Source organism: Saimiri boliviensis, chromosome 6 (genome assembly GCF_048565385.1).
Source record: "Saimiri boliviensis isolate mSaiBol1 chromosome 6, mSaiBol1.pri, whole genome shotgun sequence".
NCBI lineage: Eukaryota > Metazoa > Chordata > Mammalia > Primates > Cebidae > Saimiri > Saimiri boliviensis.
The window spans coordinates 119311448-119336360 of NC_133454.1; the positions used below are offsets into that span (position 1 = coordinate 119311448).

The window sequence follows — 24913 nt, forward strand, 5'->3', positions numbered from 1 at the left end:
GCAGTATTCAAAGATCTTTATATGCCTTATTTCATTAAATCATCATAGCACCCTAAAAGGTAGGTAATAATGACAACATTCACTCTAAATATGAATAAATGGTTGCAAAGAAATTAAATAACCAACTAACCTCTCTATGGATTTTTGCAGCTGAGTAAAGTACAGAGAAGCACAGGAGGCTCTGCCCTCAAGTGGCTCTGAGCACATGAAGTGTGGCCAATTTGAATTGTGCTGCAAATACAAAACACACGGCTGGATGCGCTGGCTGACCCCTGTATTCCTAGCACTATGGGAGGCTGACGGGGGCAGATCCCAGGTCAAGAGATTGAGACCATCCTGGCCAACATGGTGAAACCCTGACTCTACTGAAAATACAAAAATTAGCTGGGTGCAGTGGCACATGCCTGCAATCCCAGCTACTCAGAAGGCTGAGGCAGGAGAATAACTTGAACTGGGAGGTGGAGTTTACAATGAGCCAAGATCATGCCATGGCACTCTAGCCTGGCAACAGAGTGAGACTCCATCTCAAAACAAACAAAACCCCCCAAAAACCCCACATACCAGTTCCAGAAAATTAGTATGAGAAAGAAGTGTAATCTCAATTTTTGTTTTGTTAATGTTAATGGTCATATTTGGGATATATTAGCTTAGATGAAATATATTTTAAATGATAACTGCTTTTAAAATTTAAAATCTTAATTTTTTTTTGAGATGGGGTCTTGCTGTGTTGCCCAGGCTGGAGCGCAGTGGCATGATCTTGGCTCACTGTAGCCTGTGCCTCCTGGGTTCAAGCAATTCTCCCACCTCAGCCTCCCAAGTAGCTGGAATTACAGAGGCACACCACCACGCCTGGCTAATTTTTGCATTTTTAGTAGAGGTGAGGTTTCACCATGTTGGCCAGGCTGATCTTCAACTCCTGACTTCAGGTGATCTACCCACCTCAGCCTCCCAAAATGCTGGGAGTACGAGCATGAGCCACTGCATCTGATCTATACCTGCTTATTTTTTAACATGGCTAATAGAAGACTGAATGCTACACACGTGGTGTGTGTTATATTTGTCTGTCAGCACCAATAGTGTGTTATGTCTTGAAATGAAGTATGCTGTCATGCTACTTTTTGGATTTTTTCTGTTTTTAGCAATAACTGCAACATGTTCTGACGATTGGTTGTTAGAATGAAAATAAGGCCTTTTGATAACAATGTGGAAATTAGAATTGGCAGCATACACCTGGGAGATAAATGTCTTGTAACAAGACTGTTGTCATTTAACTATGAGTTTTCTTATCCTGTCACTTCTTGTGGGATCAAGAAAATGGTAAATGCCATGATGCCTTTCTTTAATACATATTCTGAATTTTTTTTCAGGGCTATATAGTATCAAAAGTTCCTTCCTAATAAAAATTTTCCAGCATCTTCCTATCTCTTGCAGTGATCAATTCTTAGGGACCAGGTGCTTCTCTATTTAATAGGGACATTTCAGATGAGGGACTTTAAAAAGGTCATACAGGGGATCCAAAATGGCCAAATAGGAACAGCTCTGGAGTGCACTTCCCAGCAAGAACAACACAGGGTGAGTGATCACTACATTTCCAAATGAGTTATTACTGCCCACAGACCAGGAGATTCCCAGGCTGAAAAGCACCACGAGTTTCCAGCATGGTTGTTTCAGCCAGCACAGCAGGTCTCTGCATAAAAACTCACACACATCTGGGCAGCTGTTTCAACTGACATCTGAAATGCCTGGGAGACAGAGCCACCCATTCAACTGAAAAAAAGGGTGCTAAAACAGGGAGCCAGGTGATCTGGCTCAGTGGGTCCCACCCCCACAAAGACCAGCATTCTGAAATGCTCTGGATTGAGAGTTTCACAGCAAGCGAAGCTGGACCTGGGACGGTCCAGCTCTGCAGGGGGAAGGGCGTCTGCCATTACTGAGGCAGTCCACCACTACTGAGGCAGTCCACCATTACAGAGGCTGTTCTAACTATACCTCTGTAAACAAAACCACAAGGAAGTTCACACAGCAGTTGGGCAGAGCCCACAGCAGCTCAGTAATGCCTCTGCTGGCAGACTGTGACTAAGCTACCTCCTTACTGGGCAGGGCATCTCTGAAAAAAGGCAGCAGCCTGTCAGCAACTTACAAATAAAGACCCACTTTCCCAGGACAGAGCACCTGGGGAAAAAACGTGGTTACGAGTTCTGCCGCAGCAGACTTAAATGTACCTGCCCAGCAGCCCTGAACAGAACAATGGAGCTCATAGCTCAGGACTTGAGCTCCTATAAAGGACAGACTGTCTCCTCAACAGCTCCCTGACTCTGGTATATCCAAAGAGACACCTCATAAAGGAGAGCCGAGGCTGACATCTGGTGGGTATCCTTCTGGGACAAAGATAACAGAAGAAGAAACATAAATGTCATGCAGCCATCATGGAATACTATGTATCCATAAAAAACGATGAGTTCATGTTTGTGTCCTTTGAAGGGACATGGATGAATCCAGAAACCATAATTCTCAGGAAACTGACACAAGAACAGAAAATCAAACACCATATGTTCTCACTCATAGGGGAGTGTTGAACAATGAGAAAACATGGACACAGGGAGGGAGGCATGAGAAGCAAGGAAAGATCTAAAATTGACACCCTGTCATCAAAATGGAAAGAGCTAGAAGAGCAAGATCAAAAAAACTCAAAAGCTAGCAGAAGACAAGAAATAGCTAAGATCAGAGCAGAACTGAAGGAGACACACAAAAAAACTCTTCAAAAAATCAATAAATCCAGGAGCTGGTTTTGAAAAGATCAACAAAATAGACTGCTAGCCAGATTAATAAAAGAGAAGAATCAAATAGATGCAATAAAAAACGATAAAGGGAACATTACCACCGATTCCACAGAAATACAAACTACCATCAGAGATTAGTACAAATACCTCAATGCACATAAACCAGTAAACCTGGAAGAAATGGATAAATCCCTGGACTCTGGCACCCTCCCAAGCCTAAACCAGGAAGAAGTTGAAACCCTGAATAGATCAATAACAAAGGCTGAAGTGAAGCAGCAATTAATAGCCTATCAACCAAAAAAAGCCCAGGTCCAGATGAGTTCACAGCCGAATTCTACCAGATATACAAAGAGGAGCCAGTACCACTCCTTCTGAAACTATTCCAAACAATCCAAAAAGAAGGAATACTTCCCAAATCATTTTATGAGACCAACATCATCCTGATAACAAAACCCAGCAGAGACTCAACAAAAAAAGAAAACTTCAGGCTAATATCCATGATGTACATAGATGCAAAAATCTTCAATAAAATACTGGCAAGCTGATTGCAACAGCACATCAAAAAGCTTATCCACCATGATCAAGTAGGATTCATCCCAGGGATGTAAGGCTGGTTCAACATATGCAAGTCTATAAAGGTAATTCACCACATAAACAGAACCAAAGACAAAAACCACATGATTATCTCAATAGATGCAGAGAAGGCCTTCAATAAAATTAAACAGCCCTTTATGCTAAACACTCTCAAAAAACTAGGTATTGAAGGAACATATCTCAATAAAAGCTATTTATGACAAACCCACAGCCAGCATCATACTGAATGGGCAAAACCTGGAAGCATTCCCTTTGAAATCTGGCACTAGACAAGGATGCCCTCTCTCACCACTCCTATTCAATATAGTATTGAAAGTTCTAGCCAAAGCAATTAGGCGAGGAAAAGAAATAAAGGGCATTCAATTAGGAAAGGAGGAAGTAAAATTGTCTCTATTGGCAAATGACATGATTATATATTTAGAAGACCCTCTCATCTCAGCCCAATATCTCCTGAAACTGATAGGCAACTTCAGCAAAGTCTCAGGATACAAAATCAATGTGCAGAAATCATAAGCATTCCTATACACCAATAACAGACTAACAGAGAGCCAAATCAAGAACAACCTGCCATTCACAATTGCTACAAAGAGAGCAAAATACCTAGGAATACAACTAACAAAGGATGTAAAGGACCTCTTCAAGGAGAACTACAAACCACTGCTCAAGGAAATAAGAGAGGACACAAACAGAAAAACATTCCACGCTTATGGTTAGGAAGAATAAATAATGTGAAAATGGCCCTACTGCCCAAAGTAATTTATAGATTCAATGCTATCCCCATCAAGCTACCTATGACCCTCTTCACAGAAATGGAAAAAACCACCTTAAACTTCATATGGAACCAAAAGAGAGCCCACATTGCCAATACAATTCTAAAGAGAAAGAACAAAGCTGGAAGCATCACACTACCTGACTTCAAACTATACCACAAGGCTACAGTAATGAAATCAGCATGGTACTGGTACCAAAACATATCCTCTTCCACTTAATTGATCCAGGGGTTAGGACCTGACTTGGGCAAGGCCAACAAGTTTTTCAAAGAGCCTTTGTAAACTTGTTAGCCTCTGAGCCAGTAACGGCTATGTGATTAAAAAAAAAAGAGATCCCAGCACTTTGGGAGGCCAAGGCAGTAGATCACTTGAGGCCAGGAGTTTGAGACCAGCCTAACTAATGCAGTGAAACCCTGTTTCTACTAAAAATACAAAAATTAGCCAGGCATGGTGGTGCATGTCTGTAATCCCAGTTACCTGGGAGGCTGAGGCAGGAAAATCACTTGAATGTGGGAGGTGGAGGTTGCAGTGAGCCAAGATAGCACCCCTGCCGAGTGCCTGGGTGACAGAGTGAGACTCTGTCTCAAAAAAAAAAAAAAAAAAAAAAGCCATCAGTCTCCTTTTGGCTCATGGAAAGATGTGGTACTTACAGCAATGGAGTCAGGGAAATGAGCATGTTAATGTGGTTGTAAGTTACATGTCAAATTCCTACTTCTGATTCATGAAATGTAGTTGCTTTTTTAAAAGGTGATATTGGTATATTCACCTTTTAATTAATTATTGGATAGTCTAACCTTGCAAAAAGTAGTTTTGTAGTCACTGCTCTTTTTTTTTTAAGGAGTCTCCCTACCTTTTGTTTTGACAGAATCTCCCTCTGTCACCCAGGCTGGAGTGCAGTAGCACTATCTCAGCTCACTGCAACCTCTGTCTCCTGGGTTCAAGTGATTCTCCTGCCTCAGCCTCCAGAGTAGCTGGGATTACAGGTGTGCACCACCACACCTGACTAATTTTCATAGGTTTAGAGATGAGGTTTCACCATGTTGGCCAGGCTGGTCTTGAAATCCTGACCTCAGGTGATCTGCCCATTTTGGCATCCCAAAGTGCTGGGATTACAGGCATGAGCTACTGCACCCAGTGTGTAGTCACTGCTTTTATGCAATGTAAAATTTTCCTCAATGCTTGACAGCATCTTGAAGATCATTTTCTGGTTATTAGACTTGTGAAGCCCTAGTGGAGTAAAACTCAATGCTAGAATTTCTAGCATTAAGTTGAACTCCTAGTGGAGTACAACTTAATGCTAGTAATACTTATGTTTCTTCCCTCTCTTCTTTCCAGTTCCAATGATGCTGGGGTTTGAGGTATTGGAGTAGATTCTTAAATGTGTTCCTTTTGTGGTTTTAAAATCTGTTCTCTTCCCCTACCTTTCCTGGGTTTGTTGGGATAGGGTAATGGTATTAATACATGAAAAGAGAAAATGTCTGTTTACTGAAATGGTTGTAGGGGTCTTTCAGCCAACACTGAGCATAGATGCCTTCTCCATGGTGAGTCCAAATGCTGGTCTTCCTCGCTTAATGACTTTCTGAATGGGTCTATCATGAACATCAGATTTGATCCTTGATTTTGTTACTTGGTGCTGGCTATCTTAAGGCTGATCTTGGCAATATAGTTCAGTCCCAACTACTATCTATCTAGGCATCCACTAAGCTCTCAAAAAATTGTTTCAATAGCAGATGATAGAAGTAAAGGCTATTATGCCTTATCTATCTGCAGTCTGTTTTTCTCCCAGATCAAATATGCTAAGACATATTAGCCTTTCTCAATTCAACAAGAAATACTGAAAATTTGAATGAGATTTTAGCCTCCCTTTACACATGCACTCTGAATCTGGATCATTCTGGTACTGACTACATGCTGGCTTTGGGAGACGAGCGAACCACATTTGTTTTTCTTACATGCAAGGAAGGAAAGACCAGCAGTGGGAATAAACACTGCAACTCCTAAGACAGGATGGGGAGGGGTTGAGGTGGTAATTAAAGGTGGTGGAATCTAGATGCTTTTTAACCTTGAAATGGGGTGTCTCTATGTCTGTATTTCCTGCCTAAGATTTTGGTGGTAGGATCTTTTTGCATACATACAGATCTCTGCTTTCAATTTATAATCTTGGGATGTGTGTGGCTGGCTTGGTTGAGTCATAGTCCATTTAGCCATAGATAGAATGTTTGTCCCATCTAACAATCATTTTGCTTTTCAAAATTTTTATTGACCCCGGAGCCTCAAAGTCAAGTCTAGGATCAATTCTGGATCAATAAGTAACATCCTATTCAAGATTCTGTTACAAATTCTTTATTTAGATTGACTGAGCTAATTTGCCTTTCCCCAGCAAGTCAGTTATTTTGGGTTATCACTTATAACTAACATGTATCTAATACATGTTTTTCCCACAGAAAGATCTGTATAGCTATTAATCTTGTGCTTTTCTTTTGTTTGCTCTATGTTTAGGCTTAAATTCCCATCTGTGATACAATTTGGAATAAATGGGTTGGATGCCAACACCTTGAAAAATATCCCTCAAAAAACAAAAGAACAAGAGCCACCAGCTCCCACACAAAGTAAAACATGGGAACCTGATTTTAAGGGTGTTAATAAGGTGAGAATATAGAGCTGTTTATTTTATAGTTAACTATAGTTTGTTAAATATAACTTCAATGAAGGAAATAATGTGAATTCCTATTTGAATGCTGCATGATGAAATCGCTGCAGTTTCAAGGTTAACCCTGTAGACTTAGGTATCCTGGTCTGTACTTAGATAAAGTTACAATTTTCTTGTTGCACATCAACATGAATAGAGTCCATACTGGTCCTTACCTATCCTCTCAGATACTGAATTGCTCATTTTAAATATCATTTGTGACAAAATAAAATAGTTGTCATGGAAGCCTCATACCAGATCTCTTATTTTATACTAATATCTGCAGAAAAACATGTCTATATACATATAAGTAGGCAGATAGTTAAACTAGGCTTAAATTTAGAGGAATTTGCTACACCTAATTAGCAGTTTTCCTGAAATTAATACCTGTAGAAAACACCTTTCTTAGAAAGGGTTTTTCTACTGAGCTTATTTTAAAAGAATGCCAGAAAACTTGTGCATATTGACAATAGCCTTGAAGTTGACATTTCATAAAGAAATATGCTTTGTTCTGGAGACCTGAAAACCACTTAAAGTTGAAATGTATGGCATAATTACTTGATAGTCTCAGAAAGGCAGTGATCTAGTCAGTATGTAGATGCTAATCACTTCTAATGCATAATATCTAATGATTGTATTTGATATAGTTGGATAATGCCAATGATTACATTTTAGGGTAGAAATTTGATTTTTTTTTTTTTTTAAGACTAAGTCTTGCTTCATTGCCAGGCTGGAGTGCAGTGGCATGATTTTGGCTCACTGCAAATTCTGCCTCCCTGGTTCAAGTGATTCTCCTGCCTCAGCCTCCTGAGTAGCCGGGACTACAGTTGCTTGCCACCATGCCTGGCATAGTTTTTTTTTTTTTTTTTTAGTAGAGATGGGGTTTCACCATATTGGCCAGGCTGGTCTTGAACTCCTGACTTTGTGATCCACCTGCCTTGGCCTCCCAAAGTGCTGGGATTACAGGTGTGAGCAACCACATCCGGCCTTTTTTCACATTACTTCTGAGTATGCATGAGTTTATCTGAACATTTTTTTTTTTTTAAGGTAAGAGTTATATTTAAGCAGCTCTTAACTGCTTCCCCCCACCCCCCACCCCACATGCTACAGGAGCAACTACCCATGAGTCACTGCATCAATAATGCCTGTGTTATAACACCCTCTCCTCCCTGAAGTATGGGAGCAAGTGGTACATGTTTGTCTGAGAACCAGTTTCATCAATACTGTTGCTGTATCTGTCCAAAGATGAGTAGCAGTATCTGTTACCAGTTTCACTGCCTATTGGAGTTTTGGATAACATATCTATACCATGATATTTACACTTTCTAGTCAGTAAATTTTAAGTGAAATGGCCATTCTAACTCTGTGAAATCAAGTTCATATGTAATAAAGCTTGCCCATATCTGGTATGTACTTTTCTGAATGAACATTCAGCATTTTTATGATTTAGTTGCTCACTTTAATTTTATCCCTTATGCTTAGTAAATATGTCTTAGTGAAATATATTGAAATCTTCCTCCCCTTTTATAAGGAGGATTTTTCTATCAGTCCTTCATCTTTGACTTTCTATACTGCTTTTTTCTTTTCTGTTTCCTGGTAATGTCTCATAAGGAAACATTGTAAACTTATTTTGGCATTGTACATTTCTTTCCTATTACCTTGATAAAGCCAGTCTAGAAGAAAATAAGATTCCAATTGTTCTTTGGCCTAATTTTGAAAGTGTTGTAACCATATAGGGCCACAACTACATGATCACACCACGCTTCTCACCATCAGTGATTTGCTGGCGATTTTCTTAGTGAACAAGATCACTTGCTCTTCCTTTTGAGGCTCCTGAATTGACTGGCAAAATGTCGAGCAGGGAGATCCAGCTATAAATCCCAGATGAGGATTCTCACTGCATGGAGGGTGGCAAAGATCTGTACACCAAGCCCTATGATGCACAATTTACATAACAAAGCTGCGCATGTACCCCTGAATCAAAATTTAAAAATAGCCATCTGTTGCCCCCAGTGCACTAGGATGCATGTATTTATTTAACAGTCACTGCAGTAATGAGGCAGGTACTCATGAACTCAACCTAAAAAGTCTCAATGGTGAATTCAATTGACCAAAATCTCTATATGTCAGCATGAGGTTTTGATCCAGATGGTTTTGGTTTTAGACCTTAATTTTTGACATTAAATGTCTGATGCTTTAGAAAATCTTAAGTTTTTAAAATTAACGTTTAGTGTAAGTATTCACTAATTTCAATCATCATGATTTCAGGAGTATACAGTGTATTAAAGGGAGATAAGACAGATAATAATCTGTCTTATTTTTGGTAAGGATTTATGCAGCCATGAAAATGAAGAAACAGTATCTCTGCCTTAAAGAATCTTACTAATTTCCTGGAGGCATAGCAGTAAACAGGCTGACAAGTCAGAAAGTTGGTGAAAACTGTTTTTGAATTAAAAGGTTAGGGTCAAGGGTCAAGAGAAGTGGTACAATTGAGGATATATTTTGCAGGATATTAAAACATACAAATGGTTTGGACATTGAGTGTGAGAAACACACTGGAATCAAGCATGTCTTCTGTGATTTGGGGCTATAAGTGGGGACTTGTGGTGGAAGGTTTCTTTGGGAGTCAAAACTTAATATTTGTACAGGCTTAAAAATATAGCATCTTTTAAGTCTTAGCAGTTTTGCTGGTTTTCTTTTTATCTTGAGTTCTTCAATGCCAAAAAAGAGTGGGCTCAAAGTTAATGTGGTTAGGGGAGTTAGCAGGTTTTGTTCTCCTTAATAGCTGTGACAAAATATAGAAAAAAGGCAAACTGAAAGTCAATTCCAGGGGTGCCCTAGTCAAAGAATGGGATGAAGTGGGGCATACGTAGGTGTCAGATGGGTGTGATCAGCGATGGCTGCTACACCTGCTGACACCCGAATAATCCTAACAAAGGCATTTAAGTAATGTAGTCTTTCCATCCTTTGCTTCTAGCATATACAGTGTAACCTAGATAACTACAGAGAAAACTGCTGTAATATTTATGGCTTAATTTTGATAAATCGAATCAAATATTTCCACCTATGAGTTCATTATGCTAATATATGTTTCATGTAATATGAATAATTACACATGTGGTCTCTGCCAAGAATACTTTGAACAAAGTGTGTATAACTTTAAATTTTCCTTATACACTTGCTTTATTCTGCATGTGTATTATAGAAAAGTTGTTTCATATTAGGATAAGGTCACAGTGGTGGTGCAGTTTGAGTTGCCCCAAATCTTACACAAACAGACAGGGCAACTAATATATTGAAAGAAAGCACATGGACTGTTCTCTTCAGAACTTAGTAATCAGGTATCCCCAAAAATTCTAGAACACAATGAACAGGGCCGACCAACTGCCAATATGAGGTCCTCTACAGGTTTCATGTAAGTTCGGAAACAATTGCTAATGGGATTCTTTTATTCTTATTTTTTTTGAATTTGATCAATGAATCCAAATTAGCACATATGACTGCTTTAAGTGTTTTTTGAGTAGTAATATCCATTGTTTGTTTAATTTTTAATCAGTTTAATAATTTGTTAGTTGATTCTCTTTTTTAAAATAAGTTGATTGTATCAGCTGAAATTAGTAACAATATTAACTTTCAGGCCAGGCACAGTAGGTCACACTGTAATCCTAGCACTTTGGGAGGCAGAGGCGGATGGATTGCTTGAGCCCTGGTGTTTGAGACCAGCCTGGGAAACATAGCAAAACCTCATCTCTACAAAAATTATCCAGGTATGGTGTTGGGTGCTTGTAGTCCCAGTTACTCAGGAGGCTGAGGTAGGAGGATCACCTGAGCCCAGGAGGTTGAGACTGCAGTGAGCCGTGATCGTGCCATTGCACTCCAGCCTGGGTGACAGAGTGACATCCTGTCTCAAAATAAACCAAAAGTAACTATTTCAAATATATAAGCTTTTCGTCTCTTTTTGGAGTACAATAAGCTTTTTGTTTTTCTGCAATAGCAAAGATGTAGGCCTTGTTTTGTGCCTAGTTTTAATGGAAATAATTATCCTCATTTAGTATGATGTATCTCTGGGTATATTATTGATATGTTAATTCTTCCAGCCAACTTTTGAAAAAAATCTGGCTTCTGCAATAGCATCCTCTCTGTGATCACTACTTGTCTTTAGGAGCTCCTCCGTGGCTGAAATTTCTCTTATTTTCCTGTTTATTGGGGTTCCTAGGGATAGGACATTGAACTGCTCACCCCATCTATACATATCCACTCTCTTGGAGAGTTTATTCAGTCTCTTTTTTGTAATTAACATTGCTATACTGATGGCTTCAAGTTACATCTCTATCCTGGACTTCACCCCTGAAAGGTAGACTCAGTTATTCATTTTCCTGTGCAACATATTTGAGTGACTGGTAAAAAAACTGCTTAACCAAAATATGTATAACATGGACATGCCTATATTTCTTTGCCACTCCAAACCTCCACCTTAACATTCCCTGTCAGAATGTTACCAAGATATTCTGTCCTATGTATTTCTTTTAAAAAGTTAGTTTTGCCTTTCATATTTAGATGTGTAATATCAGTTTTAATTTTATTTTAATAAGATCTATATAACTTAAAATTTACCATCTTAACCGTTTTTAAGCGTGCAGTTCAGTAGTGCTTGGTACATTTACATTGTTGTATAACAGAATTCTTCATCTGTACATTGTGAACAGAACTCTTCATCTTGTAAAACTGTAACTTTATACCTGTTAAAAAACTTTACAGCCACAATGTGATAATGCTGGCTGCTCAGACTTTTAAAATATTTTTTAATTTTTAATTTTTGCCAGTATATAGTAGGTGTATATATTTATGGGGTACCTGAGATATTTTGATATAGGCATGTAGTACATTAATAGTCACACTATGGAGAATGGGATATCCATCTCCTCAAGCATGTATCCTTTACATTATGAAGAATCTGATTACACTCTTTACTTTAAAATGTACAATTAAGTTATTGCTGACCATAGTCACCCTGTTGTGCTATCAAATCATAAGTCTTATTCATTCTTTCTACTTTTTTTGTATTCATTAACCATCCCCTTCTCCCGTCATGCCCCCACTACCCTTCCCAGCCTCTGGTAACCATCCTGCTATTCTCTATGTCCATGAGTTCAATTGTTTTGATTTTTAGATCCCACAAATAAGTGAGAACATGTGATGTTTGTCTTTCTGTGCCTGGCTTATTTCACTTAACATAATGACCTCTAGTTCCATCTGTGTTGTTGCAAATGACAGGATCTCATGACTTTTTATGGCTGAATAGTACTCCATTGTGTATATGTACCACATTCTCCTTATCCATTCATCTGTTGATGGACATTTAGGTTGCTAACAAATCTTAGCTATTGTTAACAATTCTGCAACAAACATGGGAATGTAAATATCTCTTCAATATACTGATTTCCTTTCTTCTGGGTATATATGCTGCTGAGAATTTTTGATGTCAGGACTCCTTTAGACTACTAAAAATATTGAATTACAAAGAGCTTATATTTATATGGCTTTTATCCATCCAAATGACCAAATTAGAAGTTAAAACTGGTTAAAATATTAAGTAATTAAAAATAACTAATAAACCCAACAGGTGTTAACATAAAATAGTGAACATTTAGGGAAAAATTACTGTTTTCCAAAAAAAGAGTGATGTTGTTTTATATTCACATTTTTGCAAGTCTCTTGTCTGGCTAAATAGAAGACAACTAGATTCTCATATCTGCTTCTGCATTCAGTCTTTGTAATATGTCACTTTGGTTAATGTGTATAAAGAAAATTCTGCCTCACACAGATATGTAGTTAGAAAAAAAGAAGACTATTTTAAAGGTCTTTTCAGATAGCTGTGGCTATTTTCTTTTTTTTTTTTTTGATACAACACCAAAACTTGCTGAGGGGCAGTATCTTCGAGGTTTATTGCAACATGAATCTGAAAATGTATTAATAAACTGTTCGTACTTATCTACATTAAAATCCACTGGTTCTTCTTGTACTCTGCCCATGAATATCTCTGTAACATCATGTGCATATAATTTGGAAAATTTAAGTTTAGAGTTATGCAGATGTTTTAAATGATGACATTTTAATATGCAGTACAAGAAATCATAGTTACCATATCACCGCTGAGCTGCCAAGTTCATGGTAGAGAATACAACTTTTTCAAAATTATAATTTTCCTTTAAGCTTGAATTTTATCACTGGGTATAACTTAGTTGTTTTCTTTGGAGTGACAAGCTTACATCATTCAACTTCAAAAAATGTCAAATACCCACGGGCAAATAATCATTGTTTGTCTGACAGTCATTCTTTAAATAAAGATGGTGTTCTATGTAACAAGTGGCTAGTTTAGCTCACACCTCCAACAACTGCACAGATTTTCCTGGAGACACTCTTCATACTTTGATATGCAGCAGGAGTGTCTTATATATGCTTTCTATTTTATCATCCTAAATACTAAAAAGGCATGCATTCAAGGCATTTAATAAAACAAATTATTTTTACTGCTTCAAGACTTAAATGAAACTGTCTTTTCCCCTTTACCGTGAGTGTATGGCAGTGAAGAATACAATGATAACTAACACATTAACATATTTTTGTGCCACTACCTTGATTGGTGCTCAAGAGGCAGCGGCATTTCCCACCACTGTTTTTGCACACCTGTGCAAATGTCAACCTTGTGCAAAAGATGATGTGTTAGTGTTATTGTGAAAATAGATTTGATCCCACGGACCCCTCTATCATCTAAGGTCCGATTATTGAGAGTCACTGTAGTAGAAGAATGTCCTTATTTGTTGGATATATAATTCAAAATATTTAGGGTCAAGGGAACATCTTAACAGCAACTTACTCTCAAAAGGGCCAGGAAAAATAAAGATTTTTTTTTGTACTGTAGTTGCAACATTTCCCTAAGTTATAAATTGTTTAAAAATATTTGTTTTATCTCTGCTTTATCTCTATTTTACATTAAAGTTATATTTAAATTCCATTACTCTTTCACCGGAAAATCCTGTATTAAAATTGGAATTTCTGGAAAATAAACTTTGTTAATTCTGTGGCTTTGAGTAATCCTTGGAACATTGCATAAAATCCATTTACTAACTGTGCTTCAAGATAAAGAGTCATATATTATATATATATATATTTTTATATACTATTAACTGGAGCTACACTGTTTACATTTGTTATGTCTTATTCACAATAAATTTAGAGAGAATATATATCCCCTTTTTACAGAGTGTGAACATGAGCCTTAGCTTTTTAAACTAACTTTCTCAAACTTACAAAAATACGAGAAACTGGCCAGTGATTCCTTTTGGAACAATATGAGATGTCTACACAGGCAAGATTTAAAAGCTACATATGAAGTTAATACATTTTAGCTCCTGAAAATGTTCATAATATCAGAAAAATGTTTAAAAAAATGAAAGACAAAAAATAACATGTAGACTTACCCTTCTCTTTCTCTAATACTCTTTCCCCTCTGGTGGGTGGTGACTGGGTTCTCCAGGCTTTCCCGACACAGAGCACTGTGCAGGTCACAGCTTTGAAAATCTCATTGTCCCCAAGAGAATGTCAGAAATGGAAGCCCTTCTTAAACACACAGGGTGGCTCTGTGCATGCAGTAATTTGACAGCAGATTGTAACATTAAAAATATAATTCAGATATGACTAAAAACAATAATAGGCATTTAATTCAGACTCTGAATTTTATTTACTGTTAGCCTTTGATTTTCAAGTACCCTGAAAACCACACAGTCACATTCAGACTGTGACTAACATTTTTTAAAAATACAATAGACCGGGTGTAGTGGTTCATGCCTGTAGTCTCAGCACTTTGGGAGGCCGAGGAGGGTGAATCATCACAGATCAGGAGTTCGAGACCAGCCTGACCAATACGGTGAAACTTCATCTCTACTAAAAATACAAGAATTAGCCAGGTGTGGTGATGGATGCCTATAATTCCAGCTAGTCAGGAGGCTGAGTCAGGAGGATTGCTTGAACCGGGAGGTGGAGGTTGCAGTGAGCTGAGATTGTGCCACTGTACTCCAGCCTGGGTGAGAGAGTGTGACTCCGTCTCAAGAAAAAAATATATGTATACAATAAATTGGTTGGAACTTTTATTCTACTTAAGTATTGAAATGAATTATACATGTAAAGTTATTATACCTATAAAGTTATATGTGTGTGTGTATATATATATATATATATGCATATAAAATATTCTCTTGTCTCATAAGGTTTGAAATGTCTAAAGTTACTGAAACATTAGAAAAAATCAACACAGATGGATTTGTCAACTTTCCTAACACCAGTAGATTTCACTTTCCTTTGGGTGCCTGTCTCCTCCTAGGGATTTATGTTCCTGGTTAAGTCACTTTATCATTTCTGTTTTGCTTCTTCCAGCCAAACCCATAGAGATGAAAAAATAATAGTCTTTGGATTTCAAGTATATGAGATCTAGGCTGTTCTATTAGATGGAAACTTACACCTGAATGTTAGCTACTAAAAAGAGTTTCTTGTAATTTACTATTTATTGGAAGCATTGCGTGCCATGCCATCCTCCTGATGTTTGTAACGGGCTTGCGTAGACTATTATCAAATAACACTTTTTTTCTTGATATGTCTCTTTGAGCTTCAGTGTTTGGGTATCAAGAGAGTCTCAGACTTAGGTAGTTGAGACTGTGATAAGTGCATCCTGTGAACTACCCAAATAAGGAGGAAAACAAAGGCAGCTGGGTATGGGATGCCATATAAAAATCACTTAAACCAGTCGTCACTTCTTGTTTCCTAAGTAGTCCCGTGCTGGAGGTCTGCCCAGATGAAGGTCTCCATGGCTTTAGAAGCATTGATGCTCCTTGCTGTCTTGATTTGGCCTGGTGCTGAGAACTTACATGGTAAATAACCCGTTTTAGACAATGTTTCCTTGAAGGAGTTATTCATAATGATCGCTTTCCATGCAAGTGTTCTACCTCCTGCAGAAATCGGATCTTATTCTAACTGGCTAGAAGATGAAATGCTTTCAGGCCAAGTAGACTCGTGTCAATATACAGAGGACACATTTTCTCTTTCTGTTTAAATGCCCCAGTTCTCATGCTTTTATTTCTCTCTCTCTCTCTTTTGGTCTTCAGTCCATCTCGAGGCTCATTTACAGAGGTTCTTCGGGAATAGTCTTTGGCTCTGTTTCAGTCTAACTTTTCAAACCCACTGTTAATTACTATTGCTTGATTGTATAATATTGTAAGATATTTGGTGTTATCTTAACTGATCTTCTTGCTTCCAGGCTCTTCATGTTTTGCTTGATGATGATATTATTGCTCTTTTCTTCTCTTAAAAAGATTGCTCTGACCTTTACTCATGTTAAACTCATCAACCGTTCTGCAAAGCTAATAGGATAAAGCTAAGTCAGCTTGTTGCTGCCCACAAGTTGATTTCAATGTATCTTTTCTGTTTTGCCTGGAATCTAAATGCTTGCCAGCTCCAAGGCCTGACTAAATGTCATCTACTGTAAAGTAACATTTCAATATTACTTTTTGTGTGTTTTTTTTTTTTTTGTAGACTTCTCTTTTTGTTTGTTTACTTGAAATGGGGTCTCTCTTTGAAACTGATATGTCAATTTCTTATCCAATTGCCCTGTAATCCCTTTGGGAGCAAAGACCACATATAACCTCTGATATTTTTCCATTTTATCTAAGATGAATCTTAAGAATGCCTAGATCAGTACAGCTTACCACATAACAGTTAATTATTGAAATGAATAGCGCGTAGAAAGAGCGACCATGAATTCCGGCTATCTGGGGTGGGTAAGGAGTTCAGGCCCTAACTGTCTTCCGTCAAGTCTGAGCAAAAGGAAGATTCCGCTGCAGTGAAAGTGTCTATATGTGTTCCTCAGGCTTTTCTCAGCTATTTGAGAGAATGTCAAACCAAAACTTGACTTTCTGGCTGGCATGTTGGGTCACACCTGTAATCCTAGCACTTTGGGAAGCTGAGGCAGGTAGATCACCTGAAGTCAAGAGTTCGAGATGAGACTGGCCAACATGGTGAAACCTTGTCTCTTAAAAATACAAACATTTGCCAGGCATGGTGGCAGGTGCCTGTAATCCTATCTACTCGGGAGGCTCAGGCAGGAGAAATCACTTGAACCTGGGAGGCAGAGGTTACAGTGAGCTGAGATCACGCCACTGCACTCCAGCCTGGGTGAAAGAGTGAAACTATCTCAAAAACAAACACAACCAAAAAGACTCGACTTTCTAATGATAGTGTGAAAAAAATGCGGTGAAATCAGAAGTATGAGTTTCCTGTGCGTCCATGTCCCCTTATCCTTTCCATGCATCTTTAATCTCAGCTGCTGGAATTTATTTTCCTTTCGGAAGGACCTTCCTGCTCATCTTTCCTAAGTGACGTGAGTACAGTATTTCAAACACATGGAGAGATGTGATTTAAAGGTTGTGATCACTAATGTAGAACACATGCCTTCTCTATGCCACCTTTTCTGAAATGTGCATTGTCTTACATTGCTGCTGATGATTTCTAATGGCAGGACCTCCAGGCTCCAGGAGTGGTGGAGTCCTCTGTGGCCACTTGCTCATTAATAATATAAATATGTACTTTTTGATGCAGAAAAGACTCAGTTCCTCCAAATGGAATCTATTACAAATAATGATTATTATTGACTTACTGACGATTTAAATAGAGACTAAAGATGGGTTTTACAACAAAACTTGCATGGAACTAACATCCCAGATAAAGGATTTTATTTCTTCAGACTATTTCCTTTTATGGCTGAGATGGTTTCTGATTGTGGCTGCTTTAGACGGGAATTCTGTTCAAGAACCACCCTTTCACCTCTTGTTCTCCCAAAAATATACTGGGATGATATCACTCTTATTCTAATGCATTGCAATTTACTTCTGTCCCTTATGTTTTGTACTAAATATGTCAGCCTCCATGAAATTATAACTTATTTAGGAGAAAGCAAGGGGCTATACGGTTATGCTTTTTCTCGAGACAGAGTCTCACTCAGTTACCAGGAGCCAGGCTGGAGTGCAGTGGCAGGACCTCGGCTCACTGCAATTCTCCTGCCTCAGCCTCCCGAGTAGCTGGGACTACAGGCATGTGCTACCACACCCAGCTAATGTTTTTGTATTTTTAGTAGAGACAGGGTTTCACCATGTTGGCCAGGATAGTCTCGATCTCTTGACTTCGTGATCCGCCTGCCTCGGCCTCTGAAAGTGCTGGGATTACAGGTGTGAACCACTGTGCCTGGCCGGTTATGCTTTTTCTCATCCTTGCATGTTGATCCTCCTACCTCCCCCATGAAATTACTGAAATCTAGTTACTTGGGGACATAATTAGTTAGATATTTTGGAAAACAATGTTAATGATGTTTATATGAAAACCTTAAGCCATGGTTACCCTTGCCAGAGGAAAAAAAAAACACCTTTTCTTTATCACAAAGGACAGAGTTGAATATTTTTTGAACACTTACGATAGACACACTTCTGATGCTTTTCATATGGTTCTTTCCACAGTGAAAATAAATTGCTCTCTGGACTGGTTGATGGTTTCAGTTGTCCCACTTGAAGAAAACAGAAATCTGTATATATTTGCAGATGAATTACATCTGGGAGTGGGCTGCCCTGCAAATCGGATACAAACATATGTATATGAGTTTATATATCTTGTTCATGATTGTGGCATCAGGACAAGGGTGAGGACAGTGATTGTAAAAATACTAAACGTTTTGTCAGAATTTTATGCCTAGTATTACAATGATCTTTTTTAAAAATAATTTTTGTTCATCATTATCGTAATTTATGGGTAGAGGACAACAGAATTCCTCATTTATTCCTCACTGAATATTGGGTCATTTTGTGTGCACAGGACCTTAGATTACAGATTTATAGATTGGCTAGGGAACTGATTCTAAGTTGCCTTTAGGCTACTATTATATTTTACTAAATATTAGTAGATGGCTTTAAATTTTATTTAATTCTTCTAATGTGGAAAGTCACCAATCTTGGGAAGTTGTATCATGTTCAATGTTAGGCCATTTGAAATCTATCCATGTTCCATGAGGATTTGTGTCAATATACGGATTGGATTTTCATGGAAATGAAATCTCTTGTTGGTTATTCAGCTAGGCACAAATCCTAAATTGCAATGTTATCTTAGGATATTATCTTCTCATAGATTCCCAAATTTAAACAATTTATATTCATACTACACAAATATTTTGGACCAGGGACTAATTATTATAACAATCCTTTAAGGTATTGCCTTTGTTCTAGAAATTAGGAATTTGGAGCTTCAGAAGGTGCTTTGCCATTTTTCCCAGGGATACACAGCTTGGTGGTGGTAGTTTAGATGCCAGAACAGGATGAACACTCTCCAAAGCTTGTGCTTTAAACCACCCTGTCATTTGACTTCCAAATCACCTTTCTCAAAAGAACTGTGGGAAACCTTTTCATAAATGAATCATAAAGATGTCTATAAGTGGCAATTTAAATTTGCTGCAACGAATTAAGCTTTTTTTTTTGCCCCCAGGCATTTAAAATTCACTGTGAGGGATAACACTCAAGCTCTTCTTTCCCAGTGAGTTGTCAGATCTTCATTTACACCTAAGAACAACAGTAGCCATTTTTGATATCGTGAATGTTTTTTCCATCCTATTCAAGTGCGTGTATTTCTCCTCTGTTACTCCATCTTTCAGTTAAATTTTGTGCTCTCCCTAGGTAATTTCTGAGGAAACGCTCCTTTTTCAAACGGAGCTGTACTTTAACCCAAGGAATATACATCGTGACCCTGAGGAAATCTCTTTGGAGTGTTCTGCGTCTAGGTAGGTCCAGCAGATCTGATTCCTTTGGAATGTTTTAGCTTTACCTTTGTTAATTAGAAGCTTCTCCAGAAGCATGGATTTTAGAAAATATGATAATTGTAAACCTCAAATTAGCATTTACACAAATATTTTAATGAATATTTTAAAATGTTTTAATATTTTGAATGCAATGGTTACTTTAGCATAAAAATATGTAGACATATAATATATATTATATATATTATACATATATATATAAATATATAATTGTCCTAACAGACAATCTAGTATAACTAGGTTATTTTATAATAACTCAACTACAAAGCAGAGTTGTTAAATACTCCGTTACTTTTAGTAAGTGATAAAATTGAGTATTGATATTATCGTTCAATGTTTTGTCCTTTATAATATTTTTTTCTGATACATTTTATTGTTCAATTTCATCTTGTAAGAGTAAGTGGCTTAAAATGTAAGAAAATCAATCAGTTCATTTAATACTAATGACGAATACATGAAGGAAGGGCTTATGAGCCTAATCATTAAATATACTTTGCTTGCAATTTTGTAGAACTGAGGTATTGAATCCCAAGAGCCCCACATGAACTTTGGTACTAAGTGGAAAGGTATCCTGACACTTTTACAATGCCATTGAAATATTTATCTAAAGTTTTATAAATCTGAGTGGCGAATCTTGGAAACTACCTCAAAACCACAGGAAAAATTTTTATCCTTGTTTAATACATGGAAATAGTTGACATCAAAATAAGAGTTTAGAGCTTAGAGCCAATATGCAATGTCTTTTAATGAGATTATAGTACCGTTTTTTTCAGGGGGAAGCAGAATTGTTTTTCTTTAAATTTTGGTGAAATATACATAATATAAAATACTATTTTAAGTGTACAGTTCGGTGACATTAATTCTATTCACACTGTTAATACTTTGAACCTTCCCTTTAGATTATTTCATAAGTCTGATGGGTTTAGTGATATTCTATTTAAACCTTAAATAGAAACTACCCCTTGATTCTCTGTCTTTCTGTCTCTTTCTGTGTATCTCTCTCTGTCTCTGTGTGTCTCTCTGTCTCTCAGTCTGTGTCTCTGTCTCTCTGTCTCTGTCTCTTGGTCTGTCTCTGTCTCTCTGTCTCTCCTTCTCTGTCTCTCTGTCTCTGTCTCTCTCTGCCTCTCTCTGTCTGTCTCTGTCTTTGTGTATCTCTTTGGCTCTATCTTTCACATACATATATATGTTTTCAATTTTATAAACTACCCAATGCTTGGAGCAACACAGAGTTCTGACCTAATGCCCCAGAACTACTGCCTCTCCGTAGGCTACCAGAGTTATAGTGATAAATAGATATTCCTATTTTGATAGTAACTAGTATGTTGCTTGAAGCCTACTTTCTTTGAAAATATGATTTGACCAACAAAAGTGTCTGTTTAGGTTTTGGGTACACGAATTTTACTGTTGTATTCTCATTTTTATTCTGTCTCTGTCTCTTTCTTTCTCTCTCTCTCTCATATTCACTTACTCACCTTGACATATAGAATTTTGCCACCACTACAGTGGGTCAGTTAAGCTTTGGGTGGCTTTTACTTACTGGTCTTAGGATCCATTTGGCTGAGTGTTTTGCTGGGCACGTTGGTTCTCCTCTAACACAGGCATCACAAATTATCTAAGACCGTTAATCTTTCTACTCAGTGTTTGGTGCAGAAATCACGGGGAGACTAGCTGTAATTAGTTCTTCTATAAGCCTGTCTGCTCAAATCTCATGCCAAGAGTCCACGAGGCTCTAGAAGGTGTAGTATGCCAGCTCTACGCCATACTCCTGAATGACTGTTCTGAAAATGATCGTGGTATTAAACAGTGGTAAAACCGACTTGATCCCAAGTGTGCCAACACTATCTGCTTTCTGTCTCCCTTTTCTTTAGGAAATCAGTGTGGCTTACACCAGTTTCTACTGAGAATGACCTAAAATTGGATCCTAGTCCTTTTATTGCTGACTTTCAGGCAACACCAGAAGAGTTAGGATTATTATCTTCTATCAAATTGCTCTCAGCTAAAGGAGAAATGGAAACTTGAAGGTGGCATTATATATTTGGGAGGAAAACACTTTTGTTTTTTCATAGCAAGAATATAGTTGCTATATATCTCTCCTTAAGTCTCTGGTTTCTAAAAACCCTACTTCAGTAAAGGTCCTGATTAGTTGATTAGTAAATGTGTATTTCTAAATATTTGTATTCAATAGGGGCATGGCTTATTAATTTAATGTTAATTATTAGGTAATTCATATTATACATTTATTTTTTTTCTGTTCTGTGTAGAAGATTCAGCAATACGTCTTCAATGATAATGACTTGATTTAATTGATATAAACCTCCAATAAATATGTTCTAATATTTTTCAGGTAGAATAAAGAATAGAGATAGGCATAAAAATGTGCACGAGGAAAAACTTTGAGCCTAGTGTAAAATTTGATGTATTAACTATCACAAAAGACAAAATCCTTTTATGTGCAGATACTTAAATTCATGTAGACTTTCCTATTAATCAGTAAAGTTGAATCCTAATCAGAATGCAGTGTGACAACCTATTTAGATTATTCTAGAAGTAAATTCAATTTATTTTCCAGAGCTCAAGTAACCACTACCTTAGCTGAAATTCAATATTAGGTTTTCCTTTCTCCTCAGTATGGTCCTTCCACACTCAAAATGATTGATTGGTTGAGTTGGTCAAGCAAAGAGTTATCCTGCCACCTAAGGGAATTCATTAAATAATCATTACCACCTACTTTATACTCTCTTCTTTCCCTTAAACAGGGAGTCTATGTATGTAATATATCAAAAAAACACTTTTGATTTTTGTAGCTTTCTTATATCGAGGGTGAGAATTGAACTGTGCCATTGGCTGTTCAATCGCTTGTTGAATCTACATTTTGTTGCCACATTCTCCTGGAAACAAATTTTACCAAGATACTATTTGTTATTATTTTTAATTAAAGTGATACTATTCCATTTCCAATAAAATGCTGCCTATAGCTGTTGACTTGTCAAAGAATTTGACACTGTCATAGTGGCCATCTCTCTTTGGCAGTTACTATGCAGCTAAGAGGTAATACTTCTATGGGACTTCCTAAGTGTCAGACTATGGTACAAGTACATTGCAATAAATTAACCTTAAAGAGAAAACGGTATCACTATTATCCCAATTTTGCAGATAAGCAAACAAACGCAGGTTAAATCATTTGCCTGAGTCTGACAACTTGTTGGCGTTTGTTCAAGATTTAAAATCAGGCAGTCTGCCTCTAGGTCTGTCTCTCTGCTTTCTCCTTGTACATTAGCAACTATACTCTACGGCTTGTAATTGTCTTAAGTTGCTGAACTTTAGTGCTCTAGAAAACAATTGGTATTCAAGCAGTTACATAACTCAATAAAACTTAACGTTTAGCAATAATGTTTCTCTTGAATATGGAAGTACAATTTTTATTTATTTATTTACTTTTTTGAGACAGAGCCTCATTCTGTCACCCAGACTGGAGTGCAGTGGTGCAAACTTGGCTCACTGCAAACTCTGCCAGGGTTCAAGCGATTCTCTTGCCTCAGCCTCCTGAGTAGCTGGCATTACAGGCGCCTGCCACTACACCTCGATAATTTTTGTAGTTTTTAGTAGAGACGGATACTGGTCAGGTGAATGGTTGCTAAAAATAAAGTAAATTATTGAGTGTGAGACAATACATATGTACAAGATAAAGAGGGATGATGTGGCTGGATTTTAGAAGGGTGGCTCTAAAACCTCTTATCTTGCTATTTCACTTTTTCCTTTTTTTAAAAAAAAATTATGACTGACACAATTGTATATATCAGCTACAATGTGATGTTTCAATACATGTATACATCAGGTAATGAGCACTTAGTATACCAACCACCTTAAATATTATTTCCTTTAATAAGAACATTCAAAAACCTCTCTTCTAGTCATTTTGAAATACCCAATACACTATTTTTAACTTTCATCATCCTGTTACAGAATAAAACACTAGAACTTATTCCTCCTAACTAACTCTAGCTTTGTTGGCCTGTAGTCCCAGCTATTTAGGAGGCTGAGGCAGGAGACTCGCTTGAACCCAAGGCGGTGGAGGTTGCAGTGAGCTGAGATTGCACCACTGCACTCCAGGCTGGATGACACAGAGAGACTCTGTCTCAACAACAACAACAACAACAACAACAACAACAACAACAGCAAACATAATGGGGAATCTCTCCAGGATACCCACAGTGACATACAATTTTTATCTGGGCAAGATAAGAAGCTGTTGCAGGCACTGTAAAAAGAGATGGATCATTTTCATTACAGAGCCTATATTCCTCGAATGCTTCCAAAATAATCAGAATTTCAAAAGGTTGTATAGTTTTTAATATGTGAAACTATGTATTTAAAAGGTTGAATGGAGTGGAAGTCAAATTAATGGTATTTTAAAGTCATCCCTAAAATTAAGGAGCAATCCTGAGGGCAAGGGTTCTATATTCTGTGAAAATGCCAGAATTCCTTAGCATCTACTCTTCTTCTTTAGACAAGGTTGAAAAGGCATTTTAAAATTGAAAGCTAGTTTCAGTGAAATGTATGTCATACTGTTCTAATCAAATAAATCCACTGATGGCTCATAGGAAAATAAGTCCAAAAAGCTAGAAGAGAAATGAAAACCAGAAAAGAGTCATGATATAATATTTATACCTTGTAGCAGTTAGGGTTCAATCAGGTAAGCAGAACTAGATTGAGTGATATTGATAAGGAATTTATCATAATTAATTTTGAGAACTGGGAAATAATTCTATGGAAGGCTCTTGCTTTTGCATCTGATGGTGAACCTGTTTTTGTTGGAGGTAGCAGGGCTGGCAGCTTGGAAAACAAGCTGGACTTGAAAAATGATTAAGATGGTACATTTTATGTTATGCGTTTTTAACAGTAATTTTTAAAAAGGCACACTTGAAGCATGGAAACATAAGAACACATTGGAACCACATCTTCCTCTCACTTCCAACCTCAACCACAAGGATGACCTGGCATCCATTGCCATAGAGTTGTGCCAGTGCCTGGTCCAAGACTCAGAGGTGCTAAAGGAGATTTGGTTAGAGTAGGAGAAATCGCAGGCCCAGCTATGGTCCAGTGCTAGGGAGGTGGGCCAGAGGATCAGAGACAGAGTGTGCAACCTGCACCCTAAACCCCCTTTGGAGCACCATGGCTA

At 37.5% G+C, this 24913-nt stretch overlaps 1 protein-coding gene across 1 annotated transcript; it reads left to right on the forward strand.

Annotated features, from left to right (window-relative positions):
- Positions 1 to 15642: 15642 nt before the first annotated feature.
- On the forward strand, positions 15643 to 22725 carry OOSP2 (oocyte secreted protein 2). The gene is made up of 4 exons (XM_039471147.2): positions 15643 to 15757; positions 18392 to 18570; positions 19595 to 19698; positions 21603 to 22725. Exons 1-4 carry the CDS (start codon positions 15682 to 15684, stop codon positions 21751 to 21753), a joined length of 510 nt encoding a protein of 169 aa, XP_039327081.1. The 5' UTR covers positions 15643 to 15681; the 3' UTR covers positions 21754 to 22725.
- The last annotated feature ends 2188 nt before the right edge of the window (positions 22726 to 24913 follow it).